At 44.9% G+C, this 20,916-nt stretch overlaps 1 protein-coding gene across 1 annotated transcript in view; it reads left to right on the top strand.

The window, feature by feature from the left end:
* Positions 1 to 20,916, top strand: part of TKT (transketolase) — a 326,482-nt gene that overhangs the window by 81,953 nt on the left and 223,613 nt on the right. Inside the window, exons 3-4 of the mRNA XM_044078154.1 lie at positions 19,494 to 19,607; positions 20,692 to 20,789. Of these exons, the coding sequence (XP_043934089.1) occupies positions 19,494 to 19,607; positions 20,692 to 20,789 (212 nt within the window). The remainder of the gene's footprint in view (positions 1 to 19,493; positions 19,608 to 20,691; positions 20,790 to 20,916) is intronic.

Here is a 20,916-nt window from a genome sequence, read left to right as displayed (position 1 = left end):
CTGTAAGAACCACTATTGCTTATATTAGAAGGGAGAGAACTCAAGCCATTCTGGAGACAGCTACTTGTTTCTGTGTTCACACCACCTCCAAACATGACAGAATGGGCACTGCATATAGTGAAGAGCAGGTTTTGACATGGACATCCTGCAGGGACTGCTGCAGCTTGCACCTGGTCACTAACCAAACTCCCCAAAATAAAACATCACTGGGCATCTTCCCAGTAGTTGTGGCACTGCAATGGTGATTCATAAGAAGGACATAGTACGCAATAACTAATGTTTGAGTAGAATCGCTGTTGCAATATGACGTCCCTCAGTCTTGTCTCCTCTAATTTTTCCCTTTGGTATCTTGGGCTCGGATAGGTACCAGATCAACTTTCCCCATTACCCCCTACATGTGCCATACTAATGAGTCCCTAATTTCTCCTGGTCTAGCTACCTTTGCTAGAGACAGGAGCCATTGATTTGTATGGCAGGAATCCAGAGTAGCCATGCCTTGGGAGGGGTCCCTATCATTTGATCGAGTTTTCAGAAACTCGAACTTCATATGGTCGAGACCATATGATCAAGTTTTTGAAAACTCAAAGCTTTTGAATAGAGCTTGTGGTACAGCAAGGATCAGGAAATGTACCCTTTGCCTCACAGTAGTGCAATCTCAGAGTTGGTGTATATCATTTGCAGTGCAAGCCCCACTGGAAAAACGCAAAAAAAGGTAGATTTTTGTGTTTTTTTTTTTTTTTTTTTTGATGTTCCAAGTTTTTGGAAACTCAATCATATGGTATCGTCAATATTTTGTTTGAGTTTCCGAAAAGTTGATCATTTGACATGGTGGACTCCCTCCATTCCTTGGAGTTTGCATGGGGGCTGCACTGGAAACACTTCTTGAGGCTTCTTGGGCAAAAAGAGAACTAAAGATAGCACACACTGACACCACCTTATACTGGAATGTGCTGACATCCCAGAGAAGCCAGCATTAGCCCAGATGTGAGGGTGAGGTAAATGGACTGGAGGTCATTCCTGTCTGCAGGAGAGTTCCAGTAGTTGTGACTACTGAAACAGTGTCCTACTCCAGCATCTACTGTTATAGTAAGGTCTTCACACAATTTTACTTTTTCTGTCTACCCTTCATCCATCCATGTTCATAGTGTTAACTGTAATAGTTGTAAAGCTGCATCTTATAATATTTCTTTACTAGACTGCTTGAAGAATGTTCTGTTTTCCTTCATTTTGAGACCAAGCATGCTATACCATTATATATCATATTCTTATATATTTTCTTACTTATATATTCCCTGACATTTTATTTGAAAATAAATATCTTTTTTGCCTAGCATGCATATACAACCATATGAAATGAAAATAAACGACAAATAAGCTATGTGAGAGTAGCAGATTCCAAAACAGAGAACAGTGTGCATTTTGTGGTAGGAAGAGCTCACCATAGCATGCTGAAATCTGATGGAGTGCTGGTGTACTGCTTTGCTTAATTTCTGATCTGATGTTGATGTCCTTCAAGGATGCATCTGCAGTCCTAACAAATGGGTTGTCCTGTCGTCAGGCAGCCCTTCGGTCGGCCGGATTCCAAAGTCTGGGTCTGGCCTCGGCTGGTGTCGCACTTCACCCGACGTCATCTCTGCTGGTCTTCGGGTATAAAGGCATCAGCCGACGCCATTTTCCTCAGTCTTTCTTGCCGCGTGGCGCCCGAAGCAGAAGCTGCTCGCAAGTGCCGGTCGGTCAGATCCAGAGATTACTACTACCGAATACTACTTCGAAGACTTCTAAAAGCTAAGTACCCGTTGGGGACTCTTTCTTGCCTCAGCCGATGTCAGAAAAAGTAAATAACTGTTTAACTTGTGGGAAACAAATACCTCATAAAGATTTCCACTCTTACTGCTTACCTTGTTTAGGCCCAGACCACGACGTAGCAGCCTGTTTAGCCTGTGCTTCCTTCAACCGACGAACGCTTAGGCGTCGGTTGGAGTTTGCTGAACAGTTTTTCGGCTCAGATTTTGCATACATTATGCCGTCGGATCCTCCGACTTCTCAAATTGTTAAAAAACGCAAAGAAAAAGACCGACAATCGCGGTCCGCGGTTTCGGCCGAAACCACGGTTAAGCAAACCGCGAGTGTCTCGGTTTTGGCCGAAACCGAGCAAACGGGTCAATCTTCAGCCGAATCCATGACTACTACCGAGGCTCCTGCTACCCTAGTTGAATCGGCCTCTGAAGTTTTGCCTACTAATGTGGTCCCTCTAGAATTATCGGACACCATCCCTTTGGATGTCTCTACCCCAGCACGTGGTGCTGCTAGGCCTCCTGCAGCCATGTATATTAAGGCCTTTGCCAGGGCTAAAGCAGCCAAAACTGCTAAGTCAGTGCCTGTTAAGCCCCCCTCACACAGGCCCAGTTCCAGTTCTCAAATGCTTACTCTGGCAGAGGATCTCATCTCTTTAATAAGGGGATCCCACTCTCACCCAGACAGGGCCTCTCAGCCTCCAGAAAAGAGACCTAGAGCAGAGCCCCCAGAGCCAGTGTCCTCAGATGATTCTTCTGATGATTCAGACATTACAGACCATCCAGAGGCTCCTTTTCCTACTTATGAAGATTCCGATGCTGAAGAATCTATTCCATCTGCCTCTCCACCAGAGGAGTTTTCCTTTGGGGAAACCTTACATGCCATGAGAGAGCAATTCCAATGGCAGGGACAAGATTTCTCAGATTCAAGAAAAAGGCTTAGGACCTTTCTACACTTACCGCAACATAGGCCCTTAGCTATACCTCCAGTACTACCTGTTGTGGATGATGCATTTAATGATGTTTGCACTGCTCCTGATACCTTACCTCCAGCCCCTGCCAAACCCGATAGGTTTTACAGGGTACCGGACACTCATCACCACCTATACAAGGCCCCACTTGCAGATCCTGAGACTATCTCCCAGGGGCCTAAGGCAGTAGCTTCGACCTCAGCAAAAAACCCTCTCCCTTCTGAAAGGGAATCCAGGTCCTTAGAGAGATGGGGTAAAAAAGTTTACACCTCTGCTACTCTCTCAGCTAGAGCTTTGAACTGTCAATTTCATATGATCCAATACCAAGAGTTTATGCTTGATCAGTTAACTAAGAAACTGTCCTCTGATGATTCCTTAGATAAGAAATATGTTTTAGAAATGGTGAATAACATTCAGCAGGTTAGTAACCATTCTTTAAAATGTGGCTATGATGCACTGGAGGCTTCATTTAGATCAGCCATGACTGGCACAGTTATAAGAAGGCATGCATGGTTGAAAGAACAGGTCTTGCCGGATCATGTTAAAGCAAAGCTGTTAGATGCTCCTATGGATAAGGCCAGTTTATTTGGTTCTCCTGCCCAGCAAGTAATGAAGAAAATGGAAGAGAAGGCAAAATCTGTACAAACAGTTAAAGATTTCTTACAGGTTCAGCCCTCAAGGTTTAGCAGGAACTGGCCTTCCAAAAATTGGTCCTTTCCAGACTCCTCTAAATCTCAGAGAGGCAGGAATAGGCGTTCCAGAGGCAGAAATCAATCCAGAGGAGGTGCCTACAGAGGACGCCAGTGGCAAGGCAATAACCAGCGAGGCACAGACACAACCACTGCCACTGCAACAGGACAATCACAGTGACTTGGCTCTGACACCGCCTACCAGGGAACAAATAGCAGCACCCTTAGGCGGAAAGTTAGCCTTATTTTCAAAAAATTGGCACTATATCACAAAAGACAAGTGGATTTTGCAGACTATAGACCAAGGCTACAGGTTTCATTTTCACACCTTACCAGTAAAAAGAGGAATGCCAAACCTACCTCCAAATCAGAAAACAGAAGCTCTAAAACAGATAGCTCAATTAACAAAGATGAGAGCTGTGGAAAGAGTACCACCAACAGAACAGGGCAAAGGATTCTACTCCAGACTCTTCCTAGTACCAAGAAAAGAGAAAAGTTGGAGACCTATTCTCGACCTGTCCGCCTTAAACACATTCATCATTGTTCCAAAATTCAAAATGCTGACCCTACAGCAACTTCTTCCCATGCTGGGCAAGGAGTGTTGGCTGGTAACTCTAGATCTCAAGGAGGCATACCTGCACGTCCCCATACGACCAAATTGCAGAAGATACCTCAGATTTCTTGCAGGATCAGAGCATTATCAATTCTCAGCATTGCCCTTTGGCTTATCTACTGCACCCAGAGTATTCACAAAATGCCTGGCATCAGTAATCGCTCATTGCAGGCTACAGGGAATCCAAATTTATCCATACCTGGACGACTGCCTGATACAAGCGGACAACAAAGCAAGCTGACAAAAGACTTACAAAGAGTCATTTGCTTACTACAAGCCCTGGGATACACAGTCAATTTAAAAAAGTCAAGACTAATACCATCCCAAACAAGAACATTCTTGGGTGCAGAATTGGACACAGTAAAACAGATGGCATTCCTAACTGCAGAAAAACAAGAACAACTCCCTCTTTACTTCTTGGCATTAACAAAGCAGAACAAACTAACAGCAAGGAAAGTACTGCAGGCCTTGAGCTTCATGGCATCATGCATAATCATGGTCCCCAATGCCAGACTGCATATGAGAAAACTACAGTGGTACCTAAAAAATTTATGGTCTCAACACAGGCACAGCTTAGAAACCGAAATACCACTAATCCCATGCCTGAAACAAGAGTTCCTATGGTGGGCTCAAGCATGCCAGTCAAACCCAGGCTTGCCCTTCCACAACTTACAAGCAAGCCAAACCATCACAACGGACGCCTCAGACCTAGGTTGGGGGGCCCACATGCTAGACAAATGCATACAAGGATTGTGGACCCCAGATCAACTGCACCTGCACATAAATCAAAAAGAAATGCTGGCAGTAAAACTAGCAATCCAGAATTTCAGACCATTCCTCAAAGAAGGCCATTTGATGATAAGGACAGACAACACCACAGTCATGTGGTACATCAACAAACAGGGAGGCACTCATTCATACCCCCTATGCCGAATGACTCTGGACCTATGGAATATGGCTCTGAGCTACAACATTCAGTTACAGGCAATATTTATACCGGGAAAAGAAAACATCCTAGCAGACATGTTAAGCAGAACTACCTCGGATGCTCACGAATGGATGCTACACCCGGACATCTTCAAGACCATCACACAGAAATGGGGAATGCCACAAATAGACCTATTCGCATCCCCACTCAATCACCAGCTCAAGAAATTCTGCACAAGGACATTCCACCCACTTGCATGGAAGGTGGACTCTCTATCCTTCAGTTGGAAAGGCCTGACAGCATATGCATTTCCACCTCTTCCTTTGATGCACAAGGTACTACTGAAAATCAAAGAGGAGCGTCCAAGGATAATTCTGATAGCTCCAAATTGGCCAAGACAACACTGGTATCCATTGCTGAGGAGCATGTCTCGGGGGAGAACGTGGACACTACCCCTGATGCCTTTGATGTTAACTCAGAACGACTACAACATCATGCATCCAAATCTAAAAACTCTGCAACTAACTGCCTAGAACATTACATAACAGCAACTAACCCAGATTTATCCCAAAGGGTTAAAGACATTATCCTGGAGGCCCGCAGACCTTCTACAAGAAGGAACTATGCAGGGAAATGGAAAAGGTTTGTCATTTGGAGCACTGAAAGAGGAAAAGATGTGTCAAAGATAGATATTGCCAACATCCTGGAGTATTTGGCAGAGCTTCTCCATACAGGCCTGTCCTATTCCTCCATCAAGATAGATGCATCAGCTATTTCTGCAGAATACAGCTTCGATCCCCCTGTCTTCTCACATCCTCTACTCAGGCAGTTCCTCAGAGGAATCAAGAATGTAAAACCTCCTAGGAAACCACCATTACCAGCATGGGACTTGAACTTTGTGCTAGAAAAATTGACACTCCCCATTGAACCAGCAGCAACAGCAGATCTTCAACACCTATCCTGGAAAACTGCTTTCCTACTGGCAATTACTTCAGCAAGAAGGGTTTCGGAACTACAGGCCTTAATGGCTGTACAACCCTTCCTAATCTTCCATCAAGATAGAGTATCCATGAGAACTAATCCTACATTTATGCCTAAGGTGGTATCCAGAGTGTCTCTAAACCAGGCAATCCACCTACCTACCTTCTTTCCCAATCCACAGAACAGGGGGGAAAGACTGCTGCATACCTTGGATGTACACAGTCAGTTGCGCTACTACCTGGACAGAACCAAGGGCAATAGAAAAACTGACCAGCTTCTAGTAGCCTATGCAACAGGAAGGGAAGGAAAAGCAATTTCCAAACAGACAATCTCCAAGTGGATAGGAAATTGCATAAGATTCTGTTACTCCTACCATGGAAAGCCAATTCCACAGAACATAAGACCTCACTCTACAAGGGCTACAGCCACTACCACAGCTTTCTTACGAGGAGTGGCTACCAAGGACATTATTGAGGCGGCTACTTGGACCTCCGTGCATACATTTGCCAAGCATTATAACTTACCTCTATACTCTAGATCCCGAGCAGGGTTTGCCACTGCTGTATTGCAAGGGATCCTAACTACACCATAATTCTTCTTCCTCTTCCCCTAGTTTGGCTATGGTATTCTACCCATTTGTTAGGACTGCAGATGCATCCTTGAAGGACATAGTACAGTTTTGTACCTACCATAAATGTAGATGTCCGAACAGGATAGCATCTGCAGTCAGGATTACCCACCCTCCTTCCCCTCTGTGGTATTCCTAGGGTATTTACCCTCCTAATAGCTAGCTGGGGGGGGATCTCTTATGGTGTATTTGTTTGTATATATGTACATACATGCTTATTTTTTGTGTTTGCCTACCTTTTTTTTGGAAACATTGGCATTTACCCAAAAATTTAGTTTTCCAAGAGGGCAACTGGCATCTGGGGCAAGAAACACTGAGGAAAATGGCGTCGGCTGATGCATTTATACCCGAAGACCAGCAGAGATGACGTCGGGTGAAGTGCGACACCAGCCGAGGCCAGACCCAGACTTTGGAATCCGGCCGACCGAAGGGCTGCCTGACGACAGGACAACCCATTTGTTAGGACTGCAGGTGCTATCCTGTTCGGACATCTACATTTATGGTAGGTACAAAACTGTACTTTTCTTTCATTCCTCCTCATGTATGGGTTATGGGTCTGACCAACCCCGCCCCACGATCTGACTCAGCCACATTTCTTCAGATTGGGATCCAAGTCTCGAGTTCCTCCCAATTCACACAATGCCCCGCACTCCAACCAACATCCTCAGATCTCATTTGCTGCCAGCAGAGCCAGACGTGGTCATGTAGTGTCGAGCAATTTAGTGGAGTTTTTTGGGACTTCTACTCAGATAAATGCCTTTTTCTTTGCTTATATATTTCTACTGTACCTTCCTCCCCCCATTTTTCTGGTGTGTGTGGTACTTAGCTTTCCCTTGTCTTTATGGCAATTGTTTATCTTTTTCCCATGCTGTGGGTAGCTGTTAGCTAATAGGCTTCCCTTTTTTGTCTCTTCACTATCCAGTTAAAAAAATAAAAAGGGAGGGGTGTTTTAAAAACTTTAGTGGTAACTCTTTTCCTGTTTATTTAGTTTAGCTAGCTGTGTGTTTCTGTGTGTGTGTGTGTGTGTGTGTGTGTGTGTGTGTGTGTGTGTGTGTGTGTGTGTGTGTGTGTGTGTGTGTGTGTCTTGTAGTGTATCTACTTGGCTGACAAACCCTCTGGTTTCATAAGGTGCTTGGAATGAGGCTGTATGTTCCAGCATTCTGATGAACATTTTCTGTGTGTGTACTGTTTGGGTGCAAAGCATCTTGGTGGGCCTGCTGTGTTTGTGAAAGATTCAATCCCAGAGCTATCAATGACCACAGAAGCAAGCTGATTCTAAAGGGCCTTTTGCCCACTTCCTCTCCAGAGGCTCAAACCCCTTTCAAGAGCTTTTTGGGGTCCTCCGACTCCAAGAGGCATCCTCATAAATCTTCAAGGGCGTCTTCAAGGCTGACTGCCAAGGTTGGGAGGTTCTCGGATCCAACCACTTCAGATCCTAGGCTTACTTCGTCTCCGGCAGATGGTAAGCACTCTTTGGATCCATCAAGGTCATACTTGATCTCTAGTTCCCTTGAAGCCACTGCCCCCTCCACCTTGGATCCTAAGCCTGTGGATCCTGCAACGAGGGATCCTATGTCAGTGCTGGATTTTGAGTTAGCTCCTTACCTTGGGCTACAGCAGACTCCCTCTAGGCACAACAGACCCCCTTCAGTGTCTTCATCCAGGTCTTCTAGGAGCCTTTCAGAGGTCAACGACAGGATGATTAGGAAGATTTTCAAGACTCTGATCCAGCTGGGGGGTCTTCTCCACACCTTCCCCTGTGGCTTCTGTGAGTGTTTCTCTACAAGTTCAGACTCCTTCTCCAATCTGTCCCTTGGCTTTGCAGTCTCATCATCATAGCCAACCAAGGGATCCATGGTTGAGTGTACAGAGTGTGCTTTCCTTCACACTGACCATTGCCTTAACCTCCTCAGCTCTGTTGTCTTCAGATCGTAGCAGGTCTCGGATCCCAGATGTCCCCATTGGATCTGAGGGGAGGATTTGGCTCCTACTTTGTCAGAGCCATCTCTTCCCCTTGGAACTTTGGCACTGAGCAGTTTGGGTCCGATTGTACCAGGGACCCAGGCTCAGAAATCCCAGCCCCCCCTTCTTCTATAGCCTCAGCTCTGGTGGAATTGGGGAGGGATTCTTCAGGTTCCTCGGCATTCCTAGTGGTAGCAAGGGCTTTCTGTAACCATAGGGATCTGGTCTGTTTGAGCTACTACTCTTCCCTTCGACTTCCTTTGGATCAGAGACTTGAGACTGTAATTCCTGTTTCAAGTCAACCTGTCCAGACTGGCCTCCAAACACTTGCCCCAGAGGGAGCCCCTCCTCTTTCAGGACTTCCTCTGAGCATTAAACGGAGGAGATTCCTCATAAGAGGATATGCAAAAAGAGGCACATTGACTCCCTCTCAGAGTCCTTCACCGAGGATATGGACTTCGATGAAGGAGAAGGATCCCCCAGATGACCACAGGAATATGCCTCCTTTGGAGATATCTTAGAGATCCTGTAGCAAAGAGTTGGTTGCTCAGCCCAACATCCATCCTCAGAGGAGTCCATATTTTTGGTGGCATTGGGACAGGCCCATCTACATCCTGGATGGTTCTTCCAGTGGACAAGCTTGTGGATTTGGTGTCCATCCGGGCCTGAAAGGAGATGGCATTCAGTCGAATCAATCCACAAGCACCCAGACACATTTTTATCCCCCCCACAAAGACAGACATTATTGGACCAAGGGTATTTCAATGGATGCCATGGTTGTGGCAGCAGCTACCAAAAAGGAGCTCGCAGAACAGAGCTTCACTGGCCATCTGCTGAACATGGAGTCCAGAGGAATGGACAGGTTTGGTAAGCACATTTACGCCTCGGCCACTTTCTCATTGAGGGCCTTGAACTACCTGGCACATTTTGCTCACTTGCAGAGGGATCTGGTGAAAGAGCTTTCAGACTCTCTGGCAGAGACCATGTCACCGGAGGACTTCATGAAGGTCTTCTCTAACTGGCCACTCTTTCGTCTTTGTCCAATTCTTCCAGTGGCTGATTTCCCATTCCACGGAAGGTGCCTCCTGGGCAGCCAGCTCAGGCATTGCTATTTGGAGACATGCCTGGATGAGGCTTTGTGATTTTGTGGAGTTTTTTAAGGGATTCTTTGTTAACACTCCCTTCAGTGGATCTCACTGTTCGGCCCATCAGTCAAAGAGACCCTAACAACCCACAGCGAACAAGAAGGGAAGACCTTATCTGCTGTCACAATCAAGTTCACCACTCCACAGTGCACCTTTTCTAGAAACCAGCACAGTGGAAGGAAAACGTGGTTCTATAAGTCCCAGGGGTCATCACAGGATCAATGCGGGATTCTTCCTCTAGGGGCAGAGGATGAAGTTTCAATGGGAGATGCTGCCCCAGGGCAGAGGGGGTCCGCAGAATCAGGGCTTCAGGGAACCCTTCTCTGATAGGCCTTACCAGTACTCCTGAAGGACTGCCCGACTGCTTATCTTTAGAGGAAGTCAGGGGTTGGTTTTCTCTGCACCATACCACCTGGACAAGTATAGCACAAAACAAGTGGGTGCTAAAGATTATATGCAGAGGCTATGTTATTCTGTTTCTCCTTCCTCCTCCAGAGAGGTCAGAGAAGCTCCTTGATGTTCCACCCAGCCAGAGGGAGTTCACCGTAGCAGAAATTCTAAATCTACTGCAAAAAAAAATCATCCAAGAGGTCCCGACTGGGCAAAAAGAATTAGGAACTTACTGTCACTTCTTTTTAGTGCCAAAGAAAGACGGGGACCTGGGATCCATTTTGGACCTAAGCAAATTAAATTTGCTTGTAAAGAAGGCAAAGTTCTAAATGGTGATGGTTCAGTCCATTCTACCACTGCCACGGATGGTTGATTGGATGTGCTCAGTGGACTTAAAGGATGCATGCTATCACATCAAAATAGACAGATGCCCCAGAAGTCATCTGCGCTTCCAGCTCGGAGCCAGTCATTTTCAATTCAGGGCTCTGCCTTTTGGACTCACCACATACCTCAGGGTGTTTACCCAATACATGGCAGTAGTCGCAGCTCATCTGAGACTGCAGGGATTCCGGATGTTTCCTTACCTGGACGACTGGCTGTTTACTGCCCCAACCAGGCACAAACTTCTACAGGGTAGGGATTACTTCTTCAACCTTGCCAGTCATCTGGGGATCACCATAAATCTGGCAAAGTCGAATCTATCTCCTGTGCAGACTTTAGAATTCTTCGGAGCTACCTTGGACACAGTGAATCAGATTGCCTGTCTTCCCCCTCATCGTGTTCAAACATGGAGAGATCATGTCCAAACCGTATTGAATTTAGCTTCTCCACCAGCATGGCTAATACTCTAGGCTCTAGGATCAATGGTGGCTGCCATCCAATTAGCTCCTCTTCAAGATATTTTATACGAGGCCTTCAAAGGACCCTGGCTGTTCAATGGTCTATACTCTACCAGCCCCTGTCTGTTCCTATCAAGCTGACTTTGGTTTGCCGGAGGCATCTACAATGGTAGTTACTGTCGGATAAACTGACATTAGGCAGATCTTTCCTTCTCCCACCCCCCTCAGCCACGGTGATCATGGATGCACCCCAGTTGCATTGGGGGGCATTAAGATGGTCCAAGGCACGTGGTCACACTCAGAGACCAGATTGCATATCAATATTTCTGAGATGAGAGCAGTCCTCCTCATGTTGCAAGCCATTCAGGATGTTCTCCCTCTAGGAATGACTGCGATTCACACAAACAACATGTCAAATGTTGTGGTTCATCAACAAACAAGGAGGAACCTGCTCTTTCTCACTGTACAGAGAGGCCATGATGGTTTGGGAATGGGTGATATCTTCAGACCATTTTCTGCTTACAACACACATACGGGGAACTCCATTGTCCTGGCAGACAAGCTCAGCAGGTCCATTCTGACCCTTTATGAGTGGTCCCTCAATCATTCAGTAGCAGACTTGATCTTCAGCCTTTGGGGCCAGAACAACAAGTGCAGGAACTACTTCTCTCTGATCCTCCCCAGTGCAGTCCCTGAGGGATGCTCTGATTCACAATTGACCCCCCCCCCCCCGGTCTCCTCTACGCTTATCCCTTACTACCTTTAATCCCAAAGTTTCTCCAGAAAGCAAAGCATCTGAAGTCTCATTGCTCTTTATTGATCTCATCAGATTTGGTTCCCCTTCCTCTGGTCTCACCTGAAGTGTCCTCCATGGATTTTGGAACCCAAACAGGACCTCCTTTGTCACCTTATGGAGGGTTTTCACCCTGATCTGATATCCCTCAAATTGATCGCTTGGTTTCTCCACTTCAGTGATTGTGCAAAGGTCCAGGCTTGCATCTCCCATCCTAGATATTATTTTATCCTCTCAAAAACCAGCTACAAAGAAAGTTTATGGGAGTAAATGGAAGAGCTTTGCATTTTGGGTTTCTAAAGAGAATATTGACCCCTTCTGGGCACTGATTTCAGATGTACTGCTCTTCCTCTTTTCAAAGAATGGGCTTGCTTCTTTACCATCAAACTTTAACTGGTGGCCATCTCTAATTTTCATTCTGGCAATGTTTTCAATTCCCCTGCAACTTCCAAGCTGTGCAAGACCTTCTTGAAAGGGGTCTTTCTCCTCAGGCCTCCGGTAAAAGATCCCTCCCCGACATGGGGTCTCACTGTTGGTTTGCAAATCTTAACTCTGAAACCATTTGAACCCATGGGTGATTTTGACTTAAAAGTTTCTTTCATGGAAGTCAGTCTTTCTCGCTGCTGTCACCTCAGCAAAGAGAATATTGGAAATTCAGGTCTTGTCTTCTAAGCTTCTTTACATTATTTTCCACAAGGATAGAGTGTCCCTTGTACAAATCTTTCTTTTATACCCAAGGTAGCTACAGCATCCAGTCTTAACCAGATCATCCAACTACTGATTTTCTTTCCAAATTTCTCTTATGAGGGAGAATGTTTGTTGCATTTGCTTGATGTTCACGGGCAGTTACGTTATTACCTGCACAGGACGAAGCCCTTTCGAAAATCAGAACAGCTACTTGTGTCCTTCTCTCCTAGGTGTATAGGTCAGGCAGTTTCAAAGGTTACTCTCGCTAAGTGGATTGCAGGTTGTATTACCTTGATTTATAACGAGAATGCATTACAACTCTGTCCTCCTTAAGGCCCACTCTACTAGATCTATGTCCACCTCATCTGCCTTTTTTTCCAGGTCTTCTTTAGATGATGTTTGGGCAGCAGCCACTTGGTCTAAGTCTCACACATTTGTCTTGCACTATAAATTAGACCTTGTTTCTCAGAGCAGGGCTTCATTTGGTTCATCAGTGCTCCGGCATAGCCTTCCTTGAGACCACCCAGGAGATGTGTAACTGGGGTTTCTACCCATACATGAGGAGCAATGTATGTACTTTCCATAACTTGGTATCTGTGTTGTCTTTTTTCATTCCTCCTCACCTTCCCACCCTGCCATCCCCCTTCCTAGTGTTTTGCAAGACCTGGAGAGAACTTCTCAGGAACGGCTGTTCCTGTTTTTTAGACTCTGGTTATGGATTCATTCTTATTCCCTTCCTTCTTCTGTGCTCTTTTTTCTATTATGGGCAGCAAACTCGATCTGAGGAGGTTGGTTGGAGTGTGGGGCATTATGGGAAGTGGGAGGAGCTGGAGGCTTGGATCATTGTCTGAAGAAATGCGGCCGAGTCGGATCCGAGGGGTCAGATCCATAACTCATATGTGAGGAGGAGAAGTGAAAGAAGACAACACAGATACCAAGTTATGGTAAGTACACAACTAATAATTAGTTGTGCTGTCATGGTTGCCCCACAGAGTAATTATTTCAAGTATTGGGACCTGCTAGAACGAGTGTGGAAATATGGAGACTGAGTGGCAGAAAGATCAGACTTGCATATACTAAGTCCGAGATGCCATTTCTCTGAATATTCCCTTTACTCTGAGGCATAGTGATCCCTTTCCCTCCCTACAAAGAGAAGTTTGAGAGACCATGCTCTTCTCCTGTGTTTTCAGTCTGTTTTTTTTTTCTTGGCTTGTTGGTGCTCATTATTTTGAGTGCCGACATTTCAACAGGTAGCCTTTTACAGGGTCATCTGCTCAAGAAATTTGGAGATCTGCATTCAGTAGAGAATAAAGTTAAAACTGCTTGAAAAGAGAAGAATTTAGCTAACTGTATCAGATAACGAAACTAGGTTGTCAGTGGTATGCCAGTATGATTTATTCTGGCAGTCATTGCTACTGTGTTCAGAAGAGAAGAGAAGACAATCTGTCATATACCCTTATTTGATGGCAGTAGCCTCATTGTCAGTAGTGCAGGAAAGAAAACGTTGTAGAGATAAAAGTGTTTTTTTTCCTGCTACTACCTGGGCGACTGTCCGATCTAGCTAAACTGCAAGTATTTCTGCTTCTTGAACTGTTTTAAACTGTTTAAAGTTGTTTTTGCACCTGCACTTTTAAAGTTTGTCCTGTTTGTTGCTTTTACCTGTTGAGGCTACACACTCAAGTGCGCTAGCCTGTGTTACATATTTATTGCATTTTCCTGCTGTTTGTTGCAAAAAAAAAAAAAAAAATTATCCTTGTTTCCCATCTTTCCTGACCTAGAGTAGTCCAAATACAGGCTTTGCTGTATTCTGGACTTTTGGAAAGTTCCTCTGTTGCCCATTTCCTTTCTTGGATAAAGGGAGGCTTCTTTGTTCACCAGTGGCAGTGGGGAGCTTGGAGCAGCCTATCTATCCCTGGAGGATTGTTCCCAGCACAAGAATCTGGTAGTCTATTGGCCGTTTTGGGCCAATTTCTAGCTCTTTCAAGTCCCCCTGTATAAAACCTGCTTTAGCGCGGCTTTGCACGATTTTGCGCATAGTGCAGCATCGGGCAGCGCCGCTTAATTGGGATTAAACCATTCTCGGCTCCACAAAGTCTGCTCTTCACTTTTTCCCTTAGAACTGATCTAGTTCTCATAATAAACACCGTATTCCCACTCTAAAGCCTGGCACTTGCTCACTAAAGCAATTATATAAGTCAGCACTAAAAAATTAAAAGCACTACACCCTCACAAACTCCCCTTGAGTACTTTTGTTCCCCATTGGCCCTTTTTTTTCAATTATAAAGGAATTTCCAATACTATTCTAGAATGTCCAAAGGTCAGTTGTCAGTCTCCTCTCTGGTCCAGCTGGTGAATCTGGGAATCTTGAGGCAATGTTACAACTGCCTCATGTACACAGACAACCCTCTCCTCCTCCCAGCAAATTCCAACACATGTGAGAGATGCACCCATGTAGCCAAACTGGAGGGTAAGCTCTCTCAACTCAGTACTGGCGTAACCAGTCAGGAGGAGAAGGAAACCACACTCACTACAATTCCAGTCTCACATAGACCTACCACGACAGCAAACCAAACACAAAAACATACTCGGAGGCTCTAAATAAAAATCTGCCTAAGCAGCAGAGACCTCCAAAGTAGACACCCAAGCAACCGCTACCCAAAACAAAACATGTGCAACACATAGCTTACAAAGCCAGTGTGCCGAACAGTCACAGCCCTTAAGGCTAAACAACACACCTGATACACTTGTAATAGGTGACTCTATCGTCAGGTACACTGACGTCCCGCTCACCACGCTGAACAAGGAGAAGGTCACGGTGAGCTGCCTGTTGGCGCTAGGATCCGCCACATAACACAAGCACTCAGGTCACTCCAAGGCAAGTACAAATATGACTCAGTCATGTGAATGACCTGAGATGTACCTCCCTGGACTACATGAAAAGAGACATAGAGGAGCTTTCTGAGCATGTAGCCCAGGCCGGTATGACCCTGACCTTGAGTAGCATCTTACCCTCACCAAGAATGATGCCACAATATGAAGACAAGATGATCAATTTCAACAATTGGCTTAAGTATTGGTGTCATTCAAAGGGGATCCAATGCCTGTCTGCCTGGGATGACATGCTCGACAAGCCACGATGCTTCGCTAGGGACGGCTTGCACCTGTCACCCCTAGGCTTTTGGATATTGGCAAAGGCTCTTGCCACCCCCATAGTGCCTTTTTTAGGCAAGGCTCAAAAGACAAACCCACCTCCATAGGTATCACAAGGGATAAGAAACTAAGAGTAATGCTACTCAACGCCAGAAGTCTAAACCTCAAGATGCACGCACTCAAAACTCTCCTTAGCATGGAGAACATCAATATCTGTGCAGTAACAGAAACCTGGTTCAAGGCTTCCGAGAGCACCCCAGCACTACCAGGTTATACCTCATACCATGTTTTTCGGCCCCAAAACTTGGACCAAACCACAAAAGGAGGGGGGGTATCAATATTCGTCAAAGATACCCACACCTCCAGGTTGGTGGCACAGCACGAAGCATCAGAGACTATCCATGTGCAACTAACAGTGGATAAAACTGCCTTCCAGTTTATAGCCTGCTACAGACCACCCTTCCAAACCCAGGAACCCCACTCAGCCTTCCTGAGAACACTGGAAAATATGAAGGTCTCTCCAAACACCATTATATTGGGCGACTTCAACTACCCTAACATAGACTGGGAACATTACTCTAGCTCCAACACCCTAGCCCGAAGGTTCCTAGAATTTATAAACTCAAATGCTGTGGAACACCTTGTTGCCAATCCCACAAGAGGGGAAAACATACTGGACCTGATCATCACCAACATGGGGACTCTATGCTCCAGACCAGAAGTGTATCCCTCACTGGTAAGATCAGACCATAAACTAATCTCACTAGATATTCACATCCCGACCCCAGCCCCTGCCCAGAAAACCACAGTGAAAAACTTCTGTAAAGCAAATTTCACACTCCTCAAAACCTAGGTGGAATCCTTCAAAGCCCCCGGGCCTGTGGAAAATATGGCCCAGACCGCAGAATCCTTTATAAACACATTCTATGAACACCTTCAGGAATGCATGGATCATGCAATCCCAAATAAAACCAAGACCCAATCCTCCAAAGTTAGGCATCCTGTCTGGTGGACCCCAGCCATAAACAAACTATACAATAGAAGGAGGAAGCTACTACATGATAGAGCAAAATCCCAAAAAGGGAAGGCATCTCTGATCAGTATTAGCAAAAAACTACGGGCACTCATAAAATCGTCTAAGGCCAGCTTCGAGAGAAAAATTGCACAGGACACTAAGGATAATCACAAGGCTTTCTTTAGTTATGTTAGGAACCTGGGTGGGAATTCCCAGATATGCTCAGAATTAGTCCAAAATGATAAAAAATACACCGAACCCACAGACATTACCAACATCCTAGCTGACAGGTTCAGCGCAAACTTCTCCCCCACTTCCCCACCAAAAGGGCAAATATCTATCCCAGCAGAATGTTGCCCCCCTGACATCTCAGATGGTCAGGTAAGAGCCGCCCTCTCCAAAGCAAAAAACACAGCATCAATGGGACCAGACGGTGTCCCGGGCTGCATCCTACATGAACTCCAAGACGAACTAAACCCAAACATAAAACTACTGTTCAATCTCAGCCTTACTACAGGATATGTACCCAAAGAGTGGCGTACAGCAACAGTCCTCTCCACAAAGGTGGTGCCTCAACGGATCCTGGAAACTATCGCCCCATAAGCTTGACTAGCTTGGTCTGCAAAGCTATGGAAAGGATCATCATGGACCTCATAAATAAAGATATTGGGGACCTACAGACACTGGATCCTACCCAGTTCAGCTTTGTTAAAGGCAGATCCTGCCTCTTAAACCTGGTTGATTTCTTTGAAACAGTCACCAAGGCCATTGACGAGGGGAAGGTGATCCACACAGCCTACCTGGACCTTGCAAAAGCCTTCGATACAATACCCCACTCGGGCATTATAGATAAGCTCACCAGCTTAAATATAAACCCCTATGTCACTAGATGGGTTGCAAACTGGCTCAAGGACAGAACCCACATGGTTAGAATTGCTGGAGCCATGTAAGACTCCAAACCAGTTACAAGTGGAGTCCCACAAGGCTCAGTCCTGGGACCTCTCTTGTTCGGTATATATTTCTCGGAGGTACAGGCTAACACGGAAGGACTGTGGCTGACCAAGTTCGCAGATGACTGCAAACTGGGCACCATAATAGACTCTCCAGCCGACACAAGCATCCTACAAAAGGGCCTCATAGAAACAGACAACTGGTGCCAGAGCCATGGCCTCAAGCTAAATGCCAAAAAGTGTGTAGTCATCCCCTTTGGCAAAAACAAAGTGCCCACAAATTACCACATAGGTGGTAATCCATTAAGTACGGAAGAAGTAATTAGGGACCTGGGGACCCAAGTTGATAGCAATCTCTCATTTGACAACCACGTGGCCAAAGTGGTTAGAAAAACATTTTATGTAGCCCACCTAATCATGAAGGGATTCACATCTAGATCAGGGGAGGTCATCGTGCCTCTTTACTCATCCCTCATCAGGCTCATAATTGAGTACAATGCCCCTTTTGGGATGTACCTTACCAGACACCTGCAGCAACTGGAAAGACCCCAAAAGTACCTCACCAAGAGGATCATAGGGCTAAAACAGATGTCATATGCTGCCCGGTTAAAGAAACTCCAGCTCTACTCAGTGGCATACCGCCTGCTCAGTGGCGATCTGTGCCTGACGTATAAAGCCATGTCCAACCCGGCATTAATGGACATGCTGCACCTCAGAAAATCCAAATCCCATCGAGCTACGCGCTCGAGAGATTTGAACCTCAGCAGTGAAATGAATAGGACATGCTGGATGGACAGATTCATAACCCAGAGGCTCCCTTCACTCTGGAATAAAATCCCAGTCCAGGTTAGGCAGAGTCCCTCATTGACTCCCTTCAAGAGGAATCTTGATGAGTGGATGGGAGATAGTAGGTTTACCCTGGGTATCACTTCTGTGTCACTGTTAGACAGAGGCACAGTATACTAACCTCGAAAAAGGGCATAGCAAAATTAATTTAAAATGGGTGGCGAAAGCCAAACACACTCTGGCTAGGCTTATAAATGCCCTAGGGCAGATAGCCTAGTATGAACCTATGAACCTAAGATACTGACATGTATGGAAAGATTGAAGATGTAGACAAAGAAGAGATAGTCAAAATTCAGTGCAAAAAATATTCAGAGTATAGTTAATAGTGACCCTGCAAAGAAGTTCTACACATAGAAATTTAGTAAAGCTGGCAGTGATATGAGACAAGAAATGTCCTGGTCACTGTTGGTAACTATCATAATCGGTCATGCCAGTGTAACAGAATACTACAGTAAACAAAAGTTATGGTAGAGGGACTATGTAGAACTACTGAATGGTTTGTGCAAATATTTTTATTTCTGTAGTTGTTATTAATAATGTATCAGCTGCATTATAGGTATCCTCTGTGTTGGATAGCCAGAACGATTCATAAGTGTAAGGTCAGGCCTTAGTAGGATCACCACAGCTTATGGAACATAATTAGTGTATATCATTTGTATGAAACAGGAAATGGAAGAGGTGACAGAATCCTTCTTTATTGAATGGAATGTACTGTCTTTCCTACGTGTGTGTGTGTGTGTGTGTGTGTGTGTGTGTGTGTGTGTGTGTGTGTGTGTGTGTGTGTGTGTGTGTGTGCTCGTGCACATTTTTTTCCACTGGGTAAGACAGCATTGGTCTGGTTGCACAACTTGTTCAGAGATGCACATTATACAGATGTATGCCGTGGGAAATTAAAGTGAGTCAGGAGGATTTATGTAATTTGTCACATATTGCCTTTCATCACTAGCTGTACTTTATATATCACTGATGCATGTGTCCTTTCTAGGAGATATTTCAGAAACAACCTTAGATCTATGACAATAAAAGTTACAAAGTTTTAAATGTTATCATGACACCTAAGTGCTGTTCTGAGTTGTGCATAACTTAAATGAACAACTGTGCTTTATTTTCCAGGGACATGCTGCTCCAGTTTTGTATGCTGCCTGGGCTGAGGCTGGCTTTTTGAAGGAAAATGAGTTGCTCACTTTGAGGAAACTTGATTCTATTCTGGAGGGCCATCCTGTTCCTGTGAGTATATAATATACTGCTCTTGCTTTGTCTGTGTATACTGTGAACATTCAGATTGCTTAAGTATACGCATAATTATTGTAGACGACTTGACCATAGTACTGATAGTATCTGTTTCCAGTTGTAAATAATTTTACAGCATATTGTTAAGTGTTTTGCCACCAAAAATAGATGTACTTGTGTTATGGAAAAGGTATAAAAACTTACACTGGGAAGACTTAGGATCATAAGATGTTATAAAATAATCAACGCAGTTCCTAATGGGCCAATATGTTGTACACAGTACTTCAAAACCACACTGGGCTTGCCTGCTTGAACTGCTATTCCTTAGTGCCTGTTACCAAACTTTCGCTGCTGCCAGTTTATGGAACTAGCTGTGTCTTACCTGCCTGGATCGTTGTGTTGTGTATATACAAATTCACTTTAACTCCATTTTTTGGCATATGAATCTGGAATATTGCTTTTTTGTAAACTGTTTGCACCCAGACCTACCATATATCAATACCTCCTCTAACTCCAGAGGAGCAGTCATCTAAGCAGCCACAGGAATCGTGTGCGCTCTCACTGACATCCGGGCAATAAAACTGTATTTTCTTGTCCCTACCTCTGACCTTGGGAGGAGTTTTGTGTGAACCATGTCACTGCAGGGGCCACTGTGCCTCTTCATGCATGTGCATGCTTCTATGCCTCTGCTGAGGAAGGCTTTTGCGTTCACCACTTGATGAGCTGAATGCACATCTCAAGATGACCCACATATTGCCACTCTTCCTCCTGTGATGAGGGACTACAGCATAAGATGGCCCTGGTTTTCCCCTCCCCCTTAGACTAGGTTCCCCTATCCTCTCCATGTTGCTAGTCAAACATGGATTGCCTGTGTCATAGGCAGGACACTATCGTTCTACATTTACCTGGCCAAAATGCATTTTTCACATTTACTTAGTGCATTTTTAGAAGGGATGCCATCAGTTTCACTTAGAGAATATCTGTTTGTTAATTAATTAATTAATTAATTCATTCATTCATTCATTCATTCATTCATTCATTCATTTATTTATTCATTAATTTATTCATTCATTTATTTCAGAAACAGCCTTTTGTTGATGTTGCTACTGGATCCTTGGGTCAGGGCCTTGGTGCTGCCTGTGGTATGGCTTACACTGGGAAATATTTTGATAAAGCTAGGTGAGTTTATCTGTCTGTCTATCTGTCTGTCACTCTGTCTATATATCTAACCAGCTATGTATCTAGCTATCCTTTTTTAATGTAGTTAACTGTACTCCTGGTGAAGAAGAACTTTAATAATAATATA

This window comes from Protopterus annectens, chromosome 7.part0 (genome assembly GCF_019279795.1).
Source record: "Protopterus annectens isolate FY-2018-M chromosome 7.part0, PAN1.0, whole genome shotgun sequence".
In the NCBI taxonomy this organism is placed as follows: Eukaryota; Metazoa; Chordata; order Ceratodontiformes; family Protopteridae; genus Protopterus; species Protopterus annectens.
This window is presented reverse-complemented; position numbering and strand designations above follow the sequence as displayed.